At 52.9% G+C, this 13,683-nt stretch overlaps 3 protein-coding genes across 7 annotated transcripts in view; 1 reads left to right on the top strand and 2 right to left on the bottom strand.

Annotated features, from left to right (window-relative positions):
• The first annotated feature begins 260 nt into the window (after positions 1-260).
• On the top strand, positions 261-4,502 carry LOC121589853 (helicase SKI2W). The gene is made up of 5 exons (XM_041909055.1): positions 261-416; positions 492-2,846; positions 2,939-3,701; positions 3,795-3,973; positions 4,061-4,502. The coding sequence occupies exons 1-5, from the start codon at positions 405-407 to the stop codon at positions 4,421-4,423; spliced, it is 3,672 nt and encodes a 1,223-aa protein (XP_041764989.1). The 5' UTR covers positions 261-404; the 3' UTR covers positions 4,424-4,502.
• Positions 4,503-4,510: 8 nt separating this feature from the next.
• Positions 4,511-5,719, bottom strand: LOC121589861 (protein SEC13 homolog). Its single transcript, XM_041909072.1, has one exon. The coding sequence runs from the start codon at positions 5,582-5,584 to the stop codon at positions 4,613-4,615; it is 972 nt and encodes a 323-aa protein (XP_041765006.1). The 5' UTR covers positions 5,585-5,719; the 3' UTR covers positions 4,511-4,612.
• Positions 5,720-6,627: 908 nt separating this feature from the next.
• LOC121587894 (5-aminolevulinate synthase, erythroid-specific, mitochondrial) overlaps positions 6,628-13,683 on the bottom strand; it is a 67,467-nt gene continuing 60,411 nt past the window's right edge. For 4 of the 5 annotated variants that reach the window (XM_041905201.1, XM_041905200.1, XM_041905199.1 and 1 more), the window contains exon 2: positions 6,628-8,892. In XM_041905201.1, the coding sequence (XP_041761135.1) occupies positions 7,108-8,832 (1,725 nt within the window). In that variant the 5' untranslated portion in view covers positions 8,833-8,892 and the 3' untranslated portion in view covers positions 6,628-7,107. Of the gene's footprint in view, positions 8,893-9,646; positions 10,969-13,683 lie in introns of those variants that run through there. The other variant, XM_041905197.1, reaches the window with a different exon arrangement.

Below are 13,683 nucleotides of genomic sequence, written 5' to 3'. Positions count from 1 at the left end.
CGTGTGGGCGTGTTGTTGTTTTATTCGTAAGGTCGACTTCTATTTGTAATCGACAAAAAGATTACGCTAAATTAGTGAAAAAAGGGAAATTCAAAAAGGGTAAGTAGTGATTTCGTTCGACATTAGTGCCGGTGGCTCAGTTGCGCTCAACGTATGTTTTAAATTTTAAGCACAGACAGCTCTAACGGTACAATGTCAGAACTCAAGCTTTCGATCGGCGCCTTTAAACCGAACCTAAAAAAATACAAAGAACCAGCAAATCAGAAACAAAACAGAAAAAAACACATCGTATGTGGCTGGTTTCGTACGCCGGTCGTTGTAAATAACAGTGTTTTGGACAATATTTAACCGTTCTGAAGTGAAATCTCCCGCATTCAACCCCAAAACATCCCTATATCTTCAACATGAGTTTCGATGTAATGTTGTGGAGAGTCGATTTTTCCTTTTCCGCTCTGCAATTCCGCTGATCGCTTTGCTCACGCTCATTCTAGCCGACCTGGTTGAAGGAACCGCCGCCGATCGTGGAAGACACGGAAGACTTGCTGCGGGCGTTTATTCTCGAGCCGAAAATTCCCCTCCACGAGCCCAAACCGTACTTCGAACCGCGGCACCCCTCCTTCGACCAGCTGTACGACATTCCGCACGCACCGATCAGCACCCGGATTGTGCCGGACCGCTGCCCGGAGACGGGAAAGGTGCTGGACTTTATCGAAACGCAGGTGCAGAATGCGGGCTCGACGGCCAAAAACTCTATGTCGCTGCAACGCGAACCGACCGAATCGATCGATTCGGCCCGCGGTTCCGCCTCGTACTTTCCCTTCTGGCCGGGAGGGTTCGACGAACCGGAAAGCGTGTTGGCCGGCCTAGTACCCAGCCCGCTGTTCGAGACGGATTTGAAATCGTGCCCGCCCGGGTTCGCTACTGGGGTTGAGTTTGAGGCACCGCCCACCGGGATGGACGGTGCGCGCGCGACGGAAGACAGCGGGAAGAGCGGTATGGTCGATCTGCTGTCCGCGATTGCCAGCGAGGAAGCGTTCGTCGAGCTGCTGCCGGAAGGGCTGCAAACGAAACTGTCCACCAACGACCAGTCAACGCAGGGCACACAGCAAGAAGCTCTGCCGGCGGGTATCGACGAGGAGGAGGGTCTGCTGGCGGTGACCGGTGAGCAGGAGGCCGGCGAACAGGTGCTGAAAATTTCCACCGTCACCAACAACGCGCTCCAGAGCGCCGAGTGGGCCGAGATGCTGGACATTTCGAAACCGGTGGACGATTTCTACGTGAAAATCCCCTCCATGGCTCACCGGTTCCCGTTCGAGCTGGACATCTTCCAGAAGCAGGCCATCCTGAAACTGGAGGAGCACAGCCACGTGTTCGTGGCGGCGCACACGTCCGCCGGCAAGACGGTCGTGGCGGAGTACGCGATCGCCCTGTCGAAAAAGCACATGACCAAAACGATCTACACGTCCCCGATCAAGGCACTGTCGAACCAGAAGTATCGCGACTTCAAGACCACCTTCCAGGACGTCGGGCTGATCACCGGGGACATACAGATCGATCCGACCGCGTCCTGCCTCATCATGACGACCGAGATCCTGCGCTCGATGCTGTACTGCGGCAGCGACATTACGCGCGACCTCGAGTACGTCATCTTCGACGAGGTGCACTACATCACCGACTCCGACCGGGGGCACGTGTGGGAGGAGGTGCTGATCCTGCTGCCCGACCACGTCTGCATCGTGATGCTGAGCGCCACCGTGCCGAACACGATCGAGTTCGCCAACTGGGTGGGCAAGACGAAGAAGAAGCGCGTGTGGGTCGTCAGCACGGCCAAGCGGCCGGTCCCGCTCGAGCACTACCTGTACACCGGGTTTGGCGGCAAGTCGAAGGACGACTCCTTCCTGATCGTGAACGCGCAGAGCCAGTTCGTGCAGGAGGGGTACCGGCGGGCGAAGGAAAGCTACGAGGCGAAGCAGGCGAAAAGCACGGGCCGCCGCAACAACGGCCCCTACAGCCAGCGGCAGGAGCAAACCCTGTGGGTCGGGCTGATCGATCATCTGCAGAAGAAGGAGAAGCTGCCGGTGGTTGCGTTCACGCTGTCGCGCAACCGGTGCGACAACAACGCGGAAGCGCTCATGTCGTGCGATCTGACGACGGCGCGCGAAAAGTACGCCATCACGTCGTTCTTCCAGCAGTGCCTGCAGCGGCTGGTGCCGGCCGATCGTGTGCTGCCGCAGGTGCAGCAGATCCAGAGCTGCCTCGAGCGGGGCATCGGCATCCATCACAGCGGCATCCTGCCCATCCTGAAGGAGATCGTGGAGATGCTGTTTGCCCGCGGACTCGTGAAGATACTGTTCGCGACGGAGACGTTTGCGATGGGCGTTAACATGCCCGCGCGCACGGTCATCTTTGACAGTACGCGCAAGTTCGATGGGCAGGCGTTCCGGCCGCTGCAACCGTCCGAGTACACGCAGATGGCGGGCCGGGCCGGGCGGCGCGGTCTCGACAAGACCGGCACGGTCATCATCCTGTGCAAGCAGAACCTGCCGCTCGATGGCGAGCTGAAGACGATGATACTCGGCAAGCCGGTCCGGCTGGAGTCGCAGTTCCGGCTGACGTACGCGATGATGCTGTACCTGTTGCGGGTGGAGCTGGTGTCGGTTGAGAACATGATGCTGCACAGCTTCCGGGAGTTCGACAAGCGCCAGCAGATGCCCCAGAGCAAGCTGGAGCTGAACCAGGTGCAGGAGAAGATGTCCGCGCTGAGCAAGCTGAGTGATCATCTGCAGCCGCTGTGCGAGTTTTACGAAGCGGCCAGCGAGTACCTTAACCTTCGAAATGAGCTGCTCGTAAGTATAGGTCGGAGGGGCAAACCAGCATACCTCTGAGAATGAGCCGTGTTCCAACAATTTGTTCCTTTTTGCTCTCCATTTCTCTCCAGCCCAAGCAACTGTGCCAACCGAAGGCAATCAATGAGCTTAAGGTAGGCCGCGTTGTCGTGGTAACGGACGAGCACCACTACAACAAGCTCGGCATACTGCTCTCCGTCTCGGTGCAGTCGCACAAAGAGCTGAAGCTGGTCGTGCTGGTGCTGGATCATTGCGCGAGTGGCAAAACCCAGCCGGCATCGCCGGAAACGCTCAACCGGGGACCGCTCTGGCATCAAATGCTGTCGCTCGCACTGCCCTACCAAACCTTCCTGCCCGAGGGTGTCGGTGGCCACGCCGTGCTTACCCTCGCTCCGGTGAATCTGATCGAGCTGACCAAGCACACGATCAAGTGCGACGCGAACGCCATCATCCGCAGCTGGGAGTATCGGCTCATACCGCGGTTCCGCGATGCGCCCCCGTCCCAGTCGACGATTGAGGCCGTCGCTGCGCTGGCCGAACTGAATGCGACGGTGGTGCAGGCCGGGTCCGTCACTGGCACGCTCGAGCTGGTTCGGTTCCCGCGCGATCTAACCAATCTCGAGCTATCGCAACAGCTGCAGACAGCCCAGGGCCGGCTGAACCGTTGGCTGCCGTACACGGGCATGGCCGACTTTGAGCACGAGTTTGCTGTGGTGTACGATCGCAAGCAGCTCGAGCGGAAGCTGGACGAGCTCAAGTACCAGGCGTCGTACGAAAGTCTCTCGCTGTACCCGGACTACTGCCGGAAGCTGCAGGTGCTGCAGGAGCTCAAGTACATCGACGATATGCAGCAAGGTAGGCACGCAGCTCAGAACGAAGCAGGCGGCGAAGAGTAGTCGAGGACCGTATATTGAGGCGGGTTTTGTTTGTATCGTTTCTATCGTTCAGTGGCCATGAAGGGCCGTGTCGCTTGCGAGATGGGCCAGAACGAGCTGATGATAACGGAGCTGGTGATGCGCAACATACTGACCGATCTGCAGCCGGCCGAAATCGCTGCCCTGCTCTCCAGCCTGGTGTTTCAGGCGAAATCGGACGTCACTCCCAAGCTGACCGAGACGCTCCAAAAGGTAAGTGGTGTGCTTTGCATAGCGCTGCTGTGATTGCTTTGATGTGATTGCTCAATACTCCACCGTTTGCTTTCGTTCGCTCCACAGGCCGAGGCACAGTTTCGCGAGGTGGAAAACGACATCCGGCTGGTGGAGCGCCAGTACGGCGTGACTGATGTGTGCAAAAAGGAGGAGCTCAACTTTGGCCTGACCGAGGTGGTGTACGAGTGGGCGCGCAACAAACCGTTCGCCGAAATTATGCTGCTGACCGACATCAAGGAGGGCATTATCGTGCGCTGCATCCAGCAGCTGAACGAGACGCTGTGCAATGTGAAGGACGCGGCGCGCATCATCGGCGATCCGGTGCTGCACAGCAAGATGGAGGAAGCGTCGAACGCGATCAAGCGCGACATCGTGTTTGCGGCCAGTCTGTACACCTCCAGCACACCGATCGTGATTGGGGATGTGTAATCTGTACCAGGGGAGGGGGGGATCGTTTGTTGATTTTGCTGATTTTGTAATCGGGCAAATACATGGAAAGTTAAGAATGTTCCACTATTTTTTCAAATTAATATTTAAAAGTATTTTATTGATTACATAGTTACAATGGAATACGCAAGCTTAACCGGTTGAAAAAAAAGAAACGCACAGGCCGCCCTTCTACAGTGTTCGCTGTTCCGGGATGAAGTTGTTCTGAGCCGCCGCCCCGGTGGACGCACTGTTCGTGTCCTCGCTGATGCAGATCCACTGGCCCTCGGCCGTTTCCTTCCACAGGCTCACCTTGTTGTCGCCGCCGGACACGCCCAAAATGTTGCCCGTCAGCGACCAGCTCACGTTCCACACGACGTCGTCGAAGTTGTGCAGGACGGCCGGCTGCCAGTTCACCAGATCGTCGCTCGTCCAGATCACGACCCGCCGGTCCTGCGAGCAGCTGGCGATCTGGTGCCGCGGCATACCGACGCTCGGTGCCCACGCCACATCGCGCACCCAGTCCGAGTGCAGTTCGAGCCGCTTCTCCTCCTCCCAGCGATCGCCGTCCTCCTTCCAGATCTTGATCGCGTTGTCGCACCCGCCCGACACCAGCCGCTTCACCGCGAGGTTCGTCTTGCTCGGGCGCTGATCGAACGCCGGCTCGGGGACGGTCGCCGGGCACCAGCTGACCGTGTTGCAGCCGATCGTGTGCGCGTTCGGGATTTTCTTGCAGTCCCACGTGCCGGCCTCCACGTTGGCGGTCAGGATAGAGATCGAACCGTCGGAGCTGCCGCACGCCAACACCAGCCCATACTCGGCCGGTGCCCAGGCGACTGAATTTACCGACGAATCGTGGTTGCTGTACTCGTACCACTTGGTCCAGTCGCCCGGGCCGGCCTCCTTCCACACGATCACCTTGCGGTCGTACGAGCAGGAGGCCAGCACGTTACCGTACCGCGGGTGGCCCCAGGCCACCTGCCACACCGGACCGCCGTGACCCTTCAGGTCGGCCGCCAGCGTCTGGGCACCGTTCTTGATGTCGAAAATTTTGACCGAATTGTCCGACGAGCAGGTGGCCAACCGGAGTCCGTAGTAGTCGACATCGGCACAGTGAATCATGTCCTCGTGGCCGGTATCGATCGTGTTGAGCACGGATACCATTTTGCGAAGCGGGTGAGCAAAATTTGTCGCAAGAAATAGGTGCAAAATTAGGTGCCGCTGCGGGTGTGTGTTTTGGAAAACTTTACCACTGATATTTGACGTGGAACAAAAACACAGCGCGCGCTGTTGACACAATCGTGCACAGTGGGTCCTTCTGGGTGGGGGCTATCGTGTTTGACAGATAAATGCATAATTATTTTTAAAAAAAAGCGTAGTCTGGAAACATGATGCAGCAGTAAGTTTATTTTTAAGCATATTTTTAAGTAGTTTAAGAAAGAGTACAATTAATGAACAAAATACTCAAGCACAATTCTAATTTGCGGTACCGTACCGCTGTATTCTGTCAGTATCTGTACCGCGCACCGAACGGCACATCGTGCATCATCACGTGGATGACAAAAGCGTTTCAAACATCCGTTTCTCGTAATTTCTTGATATAATTGTAGTGGAGTATTTTGTACAAAATTGTCAGTATATTTAATTATGTTATGATTTTTACCAATTATCCAACGATAGTTCCTTTATATAATGGTCGTATTACGGGGTTTAAATGATAGGCAATTTAAGCGAATTGCCAAATTCTCAGTCAATCAATTCTAATGTTACCATATCCCACTCTCAAGGGTATTGCATAAATCTTTCTCGAAATCGTTTTCGGACTGTTTTTTCGAAGGATAATTATTCACTTCTTTAGTTTTGCCATGATTTGAAATAACATTTATTTTAGACGACAGTGTATATAATGTATACTTTTTGTGTGTGTGTGGAATAGACATTTTCAATTCAACTGTTAATTTATTGTCAACGACATATCGACGAAAAGCTGCTGTTGCTCACGCTACTGCTGCTGCTGCTACTAGCGATTAGGATAGAAATTTTGTCGTTTCGACATTACGGCCCAGATTGCATCCGGTGTACGATCTCGTCGGCAGAAACAACAAAAGACAGCCGGTGTTGTAATAAGTAGTTGGTAGAATTTTCCCTCATGGACCCGCTTGGCTGGCCGAGCGGAATAAAACAAAACAAAACAAGACAGATAGATAACAAATTCGGTAACTACGACTCTGGAATGGAGCAAGGCCTAGAAGGGTGGGTCACCATTTCACAACGCAACATGCTTGTAAAAATGCCCGCCTGGACGCGGAATTAACAAGTTACATTGGCTTACAACACAGTGGAACAACATTCAACATTGCACCTACATAAATATAACGAGCAGGGGGAAAAGAGATAGAGAGAGACAGACAGAGGACACACTCATCCGGCGAAGATAACCGGAAAGGGGAGATTGTGTCCAAAAATAATACGAGTTTTTTGATTCGGCATGTCGATATGTCATTGCGTCTTCGACACAACCGGAAAGAAGGACTATTATACTCTTTTTGCCTGGTTGTCTGCTTGTGTACAGCTTCCCAACACCGAAGCGATCACCCCAAAAGTGTACCATCTTTTCCCTTCCCCGAGAGCACACCTACACCTCGATGGAAGCAATTTTGCGCTCTCACACCGCTTTCTCTCTCTCTCTAATTGGCCACGGCAGCGATCTGCGGGCAGTTCGGTATCTGGCAGTGGAGCTCCTGGGCGCAGCTGGACGCGCCAGCGCTCGTGCGCGCCTCGAATCGATCGAACAGCAGCGGCTTCCGGCAGAAGGCACACTCCTCCGGGCAGTGTTTGCCGCCCAGCGGCATCTTGAGATCCTGCCAGACCACCTTCATGTCGCGCACCAGCTCGTCCATCATGGCGCGCGTATGGTGAGGCGTCGGAGCCAGCCGAAGCTTCTCCTCACCGCGCGCCACCGTCGGATAGTTGATCGCCTGCACGTAATGCCCGAAGCGCTGTATCATGCGGTCCGACAGCTCGGTGCACTGCTGCGGATTGCCGATCTTCACCGGAATGATGTGGCTCGGCGTATGCTCCACCGGGAAGCCCTCCTCCTGCAGCCGCTGGCGCAGATAGCGCACGTTCGACTGGTGGCGGGCGCGCAGCTCGCGGCCCTCCTCCGACGCGAGAATGTCGACCGCCTTCAGCGCACCGCACAGTACGGTCGGTGGCAGCGAGGTGGTAAAGATAAACCCGGCCGCATACGACCGGATCATGTCAATCAGCAGCGCCGTCCCGGCAATGTACCCGCCGACGTTGCCGAACGCCTTCCCGAGCGTGCCGGAAATGATGTCCATGTTGTGCAGCTGGCCCTCGCGCTCGCCAATGCCCGCCCCATGCTCGCCGTACAGCCCGACCGCGTGCACCTCGTCCACGAACGTTAGCGCACCGTACTCGTGCGCGATCTCGCACAGCTCCTCCAGCGGACAGACCGCGCCCGACATCGAGTGGACCGTCTCGAACGCGACTATCTTCGGCAGCGACCGGTCGACGCGCTGCAGCAGCTCGCGCAGATGCGCCGGATCGTTGTGGCGGAAGATGTGCTTCGGCACGCCACTGTTGCGGATGCCCTGTATCATCGAGGCGTGGTTGCCGGCGTCGGAAAAGATGTGACACCCGGGCAGCGCCTTCGCCAGCGTGAACAGCGTCGAATCGTTCGCCACGAAGCAGGAGGTGAAGAGCAGCGCGCTCTCCTTCTGGTGCAGCTCGGCCAGCCGGCGCTCCAGGTTTTCGTGGTTCATCGAGTTGCCGGAAATGTTGCGCGTACCGCCCGCCCCGGTGCCGTACGTTTCGAGCGCGTCGGCGACCGCCCGCTTCACCTCCGGATGGCACGACATGCCGAGGTAGTCGTTCGAGCACCACACCGTAATCGGCCGCTCGCCCCAGGAGTACTCGAGCGCCCGCGGGAACTGCCCGTCGGCGGCCAGCCGGTTCACCTTCTTGAACACCCGGTACGAGTGGTCCTGCTTCTTGCGCAGGATCTGCTCGTGGAAGAAGTCCTCGTACTGGAACGTGCGTTCCGCCGGTATCTCCACGCTTTCCGCGCCGAGCTTCTTCACGTGCGGTGCGGCCGTGCTCAGGAACGGACACTTGTTCCCGGCGGCCGGCTGCTGCTGCTGCACCGGATGCGGCTGCTGCATCGAGCTCAGGCTGCGCCGGGCCTCGGTCGACGCATCCTTCTTGACGGTGGTGGTGGGCGTCTCCTGGGCGCCGGAACCAACCGCACCGCCGGCCGCCGGCGCACCACCCTGCAGGGTGGAGATGGTGCGCTGCACCACCGGGCACTGGGCACCGTACGTTTTGAGCAGGGCCGGCGCATAGTTGCGCACGTAGCTCGTGCTGAGACGGGTCAGGAACGGGCAAGGCATCTTCTTAATGCTGCTTACCGTGCGGGCAACGAACAGGGAGGTGGTGGTTAGATTGAAGAGCTGCAAAAATGGTCAGAAAAAGCGAAGGAAGCTTATTAACGATTGGTTAAATACAGCGTTAGATGGATGATTCAAATTAAAACAAAAATTCTCCCAAAACTGTTCGCTGGTTCCATTGCAACTAACGCACGATTTCAATGGGGAAAGAGAAGGTAGAGCCAAAGAAGGGATCCAGGTCGATCCGGGTCAGCGCGAGCAATTTGCCAAGCAAAACACATTCGACTTGCAAATTGTCCTCCGTGTCCAAGAGTCGCTTGGGAGAGATCGCAGGGGGGGGGGAATGGGGAAAGGGGAAAGAATCTCCCCTCTTGTCGGCTTTGCGTCAATCGACAGTACTGCTTGCGCACACCTTGGATCTTTTGCGCGAGCGGAGCGAAGGCCAACGACGCGCTCTAAGCCAACGGCATTGAAGTCAATATTTTGAGTTCTTTATTTATTGCCTTTGCCCACCGGTAAACTAATCGCTAAAAGACCTCTAAGCAAATACAGTCAAATCTCACCCTTGGCAACGAAAAAGAACATTCCAGTATGGAGCAATTCCGAATGAGTGCCGGTGGTTGTGGCACTCAGACACTTTTGGGCATAGAATGAGAGAGTTTGACAACTCAAACGATCCTGCTTTGCTTAGTACATCTTGTGCCTGATATACGATTAGATCGTATTCAACTTCTTATCTTCTTACGGACAACTTGCGCTCACTTCAATTTCCAGACAAAACATTCAAACATTTGAGTAAATAAACGGCATCACAAACCTGCATCATATTTGTGGATTTCTGGAGTTAGATGTTCCTATGAAGCGTACAAAACAGAATCTTCCGGGCGTAAATTCAGATCACTTAGTAAACGAACAAAAAAAAACGACAGATAATGTTGCTGAATTGCTTCTTGATCTGGATGCGATGTTTAGGTCCACCAAGAGGCTCACTCATCAATCAACGTGTCCAGCGTGAAACAAGTTTCTTGCTTACCCACCTATCCACTCGATACACTACTATTACCAGGGTTGTGTTTTTAAAGTTTGTTTCTCTCACAAGATATACCTCCACACCTCTGGAGGGCACTAAACTTTCGAAACCGCACGGTATGTCCCTTGGCACCGCGATCGCAACACACAGTAGTAGGCGCTGTGGTATGGTTAGTCCAACTGTCCAATAGGTATATAATCACAATCGAGTTACCATCGCCTTCTGAACCGCAACACCATGGCACTGCTGCAGACACTACCAATGCACCACTGAACGCATGGGCCGGCCACAGCCACAGGTCAGACTGTCTCTGGCGGTGGTGTCTTACCCACCACTTCCTTCTCCTCGCTCCTCAAAGGGGTATAATAGTGCTCTTATATTAGAGAGCAAAACTAAGCTTGCCAAAGAGTGGGAGCAGACACGCAGCAGCAGATCACACAGTCAATCGTCCCGGTAAGCGACGGTTCGAATGGGAGGCCACCACCACCAATATGCTTTCAAACAACAGCACACACACACACACACACACGCACACAGATGTCGATTCGGGTGGCAAAACTGGAGCTTTGGTTTTACTCTACATGGATCCGTACCAGATCGGCAACTGTCGAACGGCGCACGGGGTGTCGTTCGCTTTATATACCAAACCCGCCCGGCAATCTCTGCAGGGTCGGGTCCACACACAGCACACGATTGTTGCTGTTGCTGCTGCCTGTAGATCGATGGTTCCTGCAGCAGTTCTTTCCCCACTCTTCGGACTGCAGTGTGGTGCCCTTAATCTGCTCTGATACCGGTGACGGTGATGCTGTTTTGCAGATGATTGCGCCACCGTATTCAATGGTGATCTCCCTCCGTACGCAGGGAGTCCTCACCTTGCGATTCGCCACCCACAGATAACGGTGGACTCTCTCTCTCTTCTCACGGGATGGTGGTTTAACTGCACCCAAAAACTGTTGCCGTCGTGTTACAATGCGCTGGAACGCGAAGAACCGCGTTGGCTTGTTTGCGAAATAGCATTAGACAACTGAACCGCGAAGAATGATTCCTGCCGGGCGCAAAACAGCCGTACGCGCACAGTACACCAAGAGACAGGGAAGGTCGTACAGGACACAAACAGGGTCACACGACGATGGAAGGATGATGAATTTTAATAACCTTCTACCGTTGCGCGTTGCCTTTTGCGCCGGAAACGACCTAGAGAGCGGAGTACGGAAGGGGAAGAAGAGGGGGGGGGGGGTTCGAGGGGGTGCTTACAATTGATTCGAATGGCAAATGAGAACTGTAGAACGATTTCGTGCCGATAAGTAATTTCTTATCGGATACTCTTGGCACGATGTTCGTGTTCGATATAGTAATGGCGTGGCGTTTGTATCGTGCCATTTGCACGAGCTTACCGAATGCCTAATTTGGTACGTTATTACACCGGCTATTGGTTAAAAGGAAGTGTGCGATTGACGTTAAAACCTGGGGACGGTGAAAGGTAAAGAAATAGCTGACACCATCTGTAACAATAGCGCAAAGCTACAAACGGGAGTATTGTAGGTGCGCACTTGCTACTGTATCATTTGAACAGGCGTACTGTCTTGCCACAATAACAAGGTTGGGGGGGGGGGGGGGGGGTTGTATGGCGAAAAGAGTACTGAGGTGCTGAGTAAACAAATTCCAACCAGTTGATTGATAGCTTCTTTTCCGGACACGTATGCGAGGAAATAAAGAACTTAACGCTATGTAGGTTTTCTACAGCAGAATTTTGTTCAAAATTCCAGTAGGAATTGTCTGGCATCATTCTAACGGCCATATTTTACAAGAATCCATGTCTCACTAGGGAAGGTTCCTTCCATCTTGGTGTCGGCTGCTCTCTACAGTGAACTGTTCCGTAAGTCGACATCAATATTGGCTGATGCTATGGACGGCTGTGGCTGGCCATGGTACCGGAGGAGCGATAGGTGAAGTTGAACGATGACTTCAAAGTGCCGCTTATGATGCTCCCCGCCTTCAACCTAGTTTCCTTTGTTTGGTTTGGTTTATCTGCATACCAAGGGCTTCCTGGCCGACTGTGCTATGCTTTTGCTACACCGAAAAGTAACAATTGTTCCTGGTATAAATCATTTCCAGGTCATATAAGGATACTGGTAAGGATAAGGAAGACGATACTAGCCTTGGTCGTCTTTCTTCTTTTTGTTCCTCTTAGTGTAATATGAGTAATAAGCTAGGCGATCATGCAGGCTTTACAAGACAGCCTCGGGTGGGAATCTAGCCAAGTCCGAAGGGAGCGATACGTTTTACCGTAAAATCTAAATTATTCATCTTTACCCTAAGATCGTTGTCACATCTCTGAGATTGGGCGAACAGTCGTTAGTTCGCAAGATTTAACAAAATGCCCGTCGTTTGTTCAAGTCTTATAAAGATCATCTCCCCCAAGGACTGTCTATCCGGCTGCGTGGTATTTAATAATTATTGTTCAAGTGGTTAAATTTTTAAGTCCTTAAATACGATAAAGACGTAAAGATAAGTATCATCAATCTTCTCAGATGTTTGAATCATAGTTTAAATGTTCAAATCTCTAAAGCCAATCTTCTACTAATCTTTCAACATCTTTTGGGGGCCTGCTAGTGAATCAATATTTTGCATTCAACTCACTTAGTCTCTGGTCCGAGTTTGGGATTGACTCCTCTTTTGGGATTCCACTTCCTGAATGTGTTGGTAATGGTGTGCAAATATCCCAAATCCCTTAAAAATATCCCCAATATCCGTATTCTACTCTCATCCTTTAATTAAAGTTCAAATAATCACACTTAACGGAAGCTCCTTTTGAATTGCCATCAACTCGGAACCTTCTAAGGAGTGCAACGAAGTAAGGGACCAAGAATTGTAGTCAGCAAATCAAACATTCTAATAAAGATAGACGAACCCAAACATTGTATTCACAATCAAAAGCAGCACAGGACAGGGGGAAGCCGTTCGTTAAAAAACTGACCAGTCATCAGCGCAGTTTTCACACACGCGATTTGTTCAGTGTCCCCTTCGCAACGTTTAAGTTGTTTTGCGTCGACCACTTGAAACGTGATATTTCATTAAACGAACCAACCGTTTGTTTAACGATGCCCCCCATAGCCCATCGATGCACGGAAATACAAAGAGCGGAGGGCAAATGTTCACCGCTAGATAAAAGTAGCACCTTGTCAGCCAAGGACAAGTAAGTGGTAGGCCGGGGATGGTTGAAAGTCATCGGATGTGGTTGCGATGGTAATGGGGTGGGGCTGGTAAGTAGTGAGATTACTTTTTATGGCTATGGTTGTGAGATAGTCCATGAAACAAAACAGACAAAAAAGTTTCTTATCGCTGTGCGGACATATTTGCTACCCAGCGTAATGGAGCCAAGTTGGAAGCCAAATAACTCGTTACAACCGGTTGCCGAAAATCGGATGAACTGGTAGTGCTTCCTGGTCCAAGCAGAAGAACCACAGGAACGCCGCGTCTACCAACCTACAACTACTGCAATAGTATAAATGAAAACCGATGCCAACTACGTTAGCAAGCAATGCGCACTAGACAGCTGGGTATCGCACAGTACGTCGTCCATGGTCCACTTACATCTCCACTCTGCAGACGCATAAATCAAAAAATCAAGGAAACAAGTGCGTCTGTCTGCCAACTGATTGCTAAAGAACCAACCGGAATGGTTTTCGTTTCCGTTCGCCAGATCAGCAGCACCAGCAACAAAAAAAAACCAAATTCTTGCAAAATACCATACAGAGATTACCATACGGGCTCTGTCTGACGGAAAGTCAACAGGGGTTACCGGCTAGATAGGATTGATGTGT

Source organism: Anopheles merus, chromosome 2R, assembly GCF_017562075.2.
Source record: "Anopheles merus strain MAF chromosome 2R, AmerM5.1, whole genome shotgun sequence".
Classification (NCBI taxonomy): Eukaryota; Metazoa; Arthropoda; class Insecta; order Diptera; family Culicidae; genus Anopheles; species Anopheles merus.
This window is presented reverse-complemented; position numbering and strand designations above follow the sequence as displayed.